The sequence below is a fragment of the Triticum dicoccoides genome, unplaced genomic scaffold (genome assembly GCF_002162155.2).
Source record: "Triticum dicoccoides isolate Atlit2015 ecotype Zavitan unplaced genomic scaffold, WEW_v2.0 scaffold171993, whole genome shotgun sequence".
NCBI lineage: Eukaryota > Viridiplantae > Streptophyta > Magnoliopsida > Poales > Poaceae > Triticum > Triticum dicoccoides.
Genome location: NW_021221873.1, coordinates 1 through 5,175, shown reverse-complemented (window position 1 = coordinate 5,175; position 5,175 = coordinate 1). Strand labels below are relative to the sequence as shown.

The 5,175-nt window shown below is 43.1% G+C and overlaps 1 protein-coding gene across 1 annotated transcript; it reads right to left on the bottom strand.

Moving 5' to 3' along the window:
- Positions 1-24: 24 nt before the first annotated feature.
- On the bottom strand, positions 25-3,736 carry LOC119344527 (probable LRR receptor-like serine/threonine-protein kinase At3g47570). The gene is made up of 2 exons (XM_037614928.1): positions 971-3,736; positions 25-890 (listed from the first exon to the last, which is right to left on the bottom strand). The coding sequence occupies exons 1-2, from the start codon at positions 3,711-3,713 to the stop codon at positions 508-510; spliced, it is 3,126 nt and encodes a 1,041-aa protein (XP_037470825.1). The 5' UTR covers positions 3,714-3,736; the 3' UTR covers positions 25-507.
- Between the last annotated feature and the right edge of the window lie 1,439 nt (positions 3,737-5,175).

The window sequence follows — 5,175 nt, the reverse complement described above, 5'->3', positions numbered from 1 at the left end:
TTTTTTTTCCCTTTTTGTAAACACACAAAAGCTTTGCGCGTCATACAACAGAAGATTAAACACAGTTAGATAGAACAAGTTCCACTAGAAAAACTAGTCAAGAACAACATCGGACAGGTCAGATACATCCCAACTCAAATGCAATACAATACCAATTTAAAATCTGATGCGATATAATGTCTTATTCAAACTCAACACAGATGCGACTTGTATCCGCCTTCCATTTACACAACTCTTTTTAGAGAGTAGGCTCGGAAGCCCGACTTGGCCTAGGCTAAGGCCTTCAACACTCGTTGGACCTCTCTGAACAAATTACATATGTATGTAACTAAAAGATAATGGCTAGGCAGAAACTAACATATACAACACCACACTTGGAATGCAAAACATAACCACTACAAAGCAAATTAAGCATGCCGCCACTTCAGGGGGGCTGACCTGGATGTTTCAGGTGCTGATCTTGTTTCAGCAAAATGCTTTGTGTTATGTGCAGTTGCAACAACTTCCTCAGTTTGTCTTATTTTTAACATAGCTATCCGTTATCCTGCGAATCGCAGCAGCAGCATCTCTCATGCACATTCTCTCTGTTGGTGCATGATTGCTGCATGATAGCGCAACCTTCATGACAGACAATATGGCATTGCTGCCATGTTCCATCGTGTTGCTTCCATCCTGCAGACTAGTCAGATTGGCTTCTTCAATGGACAGTAGCACTGGATCAACAATCTGCATTAGCATCCCTGTAAATGCATTCTCGGCATGCTTATGCAATGTTAACCCGTCTCTGAGCATATCATGAGTTGGTGCCATGCCTGTAAACAACTCGAGGATGACAGTTCCGAAGCTATATACATCTCCACATGAAGAAACTTGACCGCCTTCGCCATACTCTACATATCGTACACAAATATAGTCATTTTGCATGCAAAAATGTGTGTTGCAGAGTGTAATGTTAGAAAATTTGAGCTACCTGGAGCTACATATCCAATCGTTCCTCTTATTCCAATGGAGCTCTTCGAATTAATCAGCTGCTCCGCTGCTGGTTCAGAAAGAATCTTTGCAAGGCCGAAGTCCCCAATGTGAGCAACTAAATCCTCGTTAAGAAGAATGTTGCTTGGCTTCAAGTCGCAGTGAATTATTGGTGGTTCACAGTTGTTGTGCAAATAATCTAATGCGTCAGCGATATCAACTGCAATATTTAATCTCTGCATCAATGTCAAACCTTGCAGTTGCTGTGATGAATGTACATCCATGTGTAACCACCTATCTAGGCTCCCATTAGGCATGAACTCCAACACGAGGGCCTTGAAGTCGTTTTGGTTTGAGTCAGAGCTTGAGCAGCAAGTTATGACACTAATCAAATTACGATGGCGGATCCTACCAAGTGTCTCACATTCAGCTAGAAAGCTTTTGGAAGACCCAGACTGTTGAAGATCGAACACCTTCACAGCTACAGTGGTCATCATGGTGTTTAGCAGAAAATCACACTTATACACTGATCCATATCTTCCTCTACCTATCAAATTGTCTGTGGCAAAGCCACTTGTTCCTTGGACCAATTCAGCATAAGTAACTCTAGGATAATTGTCATCCATAAATTGAAATCCTCCCATGGTTGTAGATCGAGCTTTTGATTTCTTTCTTATCACGAAGAAAACAAGCACCACACACAAGCATATAATTATGCCAGCAGTTGGGGTAGCTATTGTGATAATCAAATTGCGTTTTCTCATTGTGTGTTCCATTGATTCTGGCGGGCATGGGGGCAAATGTAATTCTGAAATACCACCACAAAGTCCTGAATTCCCTTCAAACAAAAATCCAGTCATATTACTAAACACGCCCTCCGATGGAACTTTGCCATCCAGATTATTGAAGGACAGGTCTAATTGGTACAATGATGCCATGTTTTCCAAGCTTTCAGCAATATGACCAGACAAGTTGTTGTGTGCAAGATACAATTCTTGAATGCCGGCCATGAGTCCCAACCCTTGAGGAATCTCACCAGAGAGTGTGTTCCTGGTAAGATTTAGAAATGCCAACCCTCGCATTTTGCTGATAGATGAGGGAATAGTACTACTAAGGGAGTTATGGTCCAACATGAGTTTTACCAAGCTTTGACAATTGCTGAGTTCATTGGGCAGGGTCCCAGATAAGTTGTTCTGAGAGAGATACAAGTTTGCAAGCACTGTCAGACTGCCAATTTCATGTGGAAGAGGACCAACAAAGTAATTGCCTCGCAAATCTAGGGTGTCCGACAGAGACGATAGGCTAAAGATCTCTTTAGGCAATTGACCTGTGAACTTATTGTATGCCAAATCGATTGCAGTTATCTCCTGGAGGCTCCCTAAGCTTGCTGGAAGTGGCCCCTCAAACTTGTTCCTCCATGCGGAAAGGGTTAGTAGGCGTGTCATATTCCCAATGGAGGATGGAATGAACCCTGTCAACAGATTATTATGCATATACAACCTTTGTAGCAAATTTAGCCTTCCCATGCTTTCAGGCAAGACACCAGTAAATTGGTTATAAGAGAGTGTTAAATAATTTAGCCCAACAAGATTGCTTATGCCAAATGGTATTGTTCCAGAAATCATATTATATCCAACATAAAGCACTTGAAGTTGTGCTGATAAGTTGCCAACAGAGCTTGGCAACACGCCACCTAGCATGTTTCCAGAGAGCCTTAATACACGAAGGCGTGTGCAGTTTGTCAACAACGTCATGAACTCCCAGTCCTGCGGGGTACTTGCCACGATCTGGTTTTCTGAAACACTGAGGTGTTTTGGGCAGAGCATTCCAATCTCCGGAGGCAATCTACCGGTCAAGCCGTTGAACGACATGTCTAGTCTATAAATCTTTGTTGCATTCACAAGAGAAGCTGGAATGTATCCTGTAAACCTATTGGTGCCGAGGAGTAGGTCCTTGAGATTTGGGAGGTGAGCCCCCAAGTCTGAGGGCAGTTTACCATGCAACTTATTTGCTGCCACAGCGAAGGCGGTCAGAGAGGAAAGGTTAAAGAAAGCTGCAGGGATAGTCCCTGCGAGGTGGTTTTCACTCAGTCGAATGGAGGAGAGACTGGTCATCTTGCCAAGGCCCTCCGGGATGACACCTTCCAGTTGGTTTGCTGCGAAATCGATTGCTTCCAGTGCTGAGAGGTTGGCAATCGACGGCGGGATTATCCCAGTGAACCTGTTCCTATACATTCTCATGGTCTTCAGATTTGACAAGCCTCCAAGCCAGGCAGGGATTTCTCCTGTGAGCAAATTTCGGTCAAGATCGATGCTCTCAAGACTTGTGCAGTTCTTCAGGTCAGAGTTTACATCACTGTCAAGTGAATTGCCGGATAAGTTGAGATGTTGTAGCCGAAATAAACGACCGATTGATGAAGGTATTTCACCATGGAAATTGTTCTGGCTGAGGTCTAGTATTTTCAGAAACGTGAGGTTTCCAATTGATGGGGTGATTGTGCCGGCGAGGCCCTTCGAAGTGAGGTTAAGCACCGTAACTCTGTGCTTATGCTCGAGGCTGCAACTGACACCTGGCCACGAGCAGAAATCAGTAGTTGTGTTCCACGCAGCTAGGGCACCTTGCTGGTTGCTTAGACCTGCCCTGAGTGCCAGCAAGGTATCCACATCAGTCATGTTGCTGAATGTTCTCGCTGATGCTGATTGGAGTACATATGGCAACAGAAGCAGCAGCAGAACAGGGAACATCGTTGACACTGGGAATCAGGAAAGAAATGTAAGCTTTAATTAACTCCCACACACCCAAAACCAGTGAACATATTCTAAGCTCGTTAATCTACATTGCCAAAGCTTTACTGCTTTCATTGTTGAGACTTACTGAGTTTTTTTGGTTTCTATAAAGGGTCTAATTTGTCCATATGAAGCAGCGTCCAGTATGCTAAACAAATGCATCTAACATCTGGCAAATAAGATTTTGTGAGCCTTTTCTGCTATCATATACTCCTCCCTCTGTTCCTAAATATAAGTCTTTTTAGATATTTCAATATGGACTACATATGGAGCAAAATGTCTATATACATCCGTATGTAGTCTATATTGAAATCTCTAAAAAGACTTGTATTTAGAAACGGAGGGAGTAATATATACACTGTGAAATCCCTTTCCCTGGGTTTCCTTCATTGTTTTTGTTCCGGAATTCATCTTCTTTAGAACCTCAATTCAGTGCTATTCTCCTTTCTGTGAGATTTTTTGAACACTTGTTTCCCTCGATTCATAATTGTTTGTATATACTCCCTCCGTTCCAAATTACTCGTCGCTGAAATGGATGTATCTAAAATTAAAATACATCTAGATACATCCATACGTGCGACAAGTAATTCGGAACGGAGGGAGTATGTATTAGAGTCGATCCTTGTGCTTCTTTGGGATCCTTTCCTAATAAAGAAAACTTGATATGTTCTAACTTGCCGTTTCCCTGTTCTAACTATATACTGAACCTGTGTATCCTCGATAATCTGCTTTCCACCTTATGCAGGATCCGCCCGCTTCTGTATTTCGATGGCAATGGTTATGCGGATTGCGGAACATGTGTTTTCCGTAACTGTGCACACGCTACAATATTTTCGAAGTATTGGTTTGCACAAATACTACAAGATTGCACATCCCTTCACCCAGAAGAAAGTTCCCCTACAGAAAAATGCGAAAGGGAAACTCGACGAGGCATGAATCACATACCTTGTTTGTTGTATCCTTGCTGCCGGTTCCTGAAGAGAAGATGGCGTCCTTTCCCTGGGGCTGCACCAGCGTCCAGTCTGTGAGCTACAAATGAGGCACCGCGTTTGTATCCTCCATGAAATTGCCATGGGATCACAACTTGGCCGCTTGTGAGGGAACTTGCTACAACTTGGGGCCAGTCGGTGTCGCTGCAGGAGCCGGATGTGTGCACGGGAACGGCAAGAGCAGGGGTGGGTGGGGTCAAAGATGAAAATAAAGAAGCACGTGGGTTTATAATCTTTGACTTTGTGTAGACTGTTTGTTTTAGCAGCTGATCCTATCATACGGCGGCATATTTAAATACTTTGAATACTGATACAAAGGAGTTGCTATCCTTCGGAGAGAGACGTATTGGAGGCCGAGCTCCATGGAGGCCTTTATTTTTGAAAAATTGAAATTCAAACTTTTATGCCTCAAAAAATTCTGAAAAAAATAT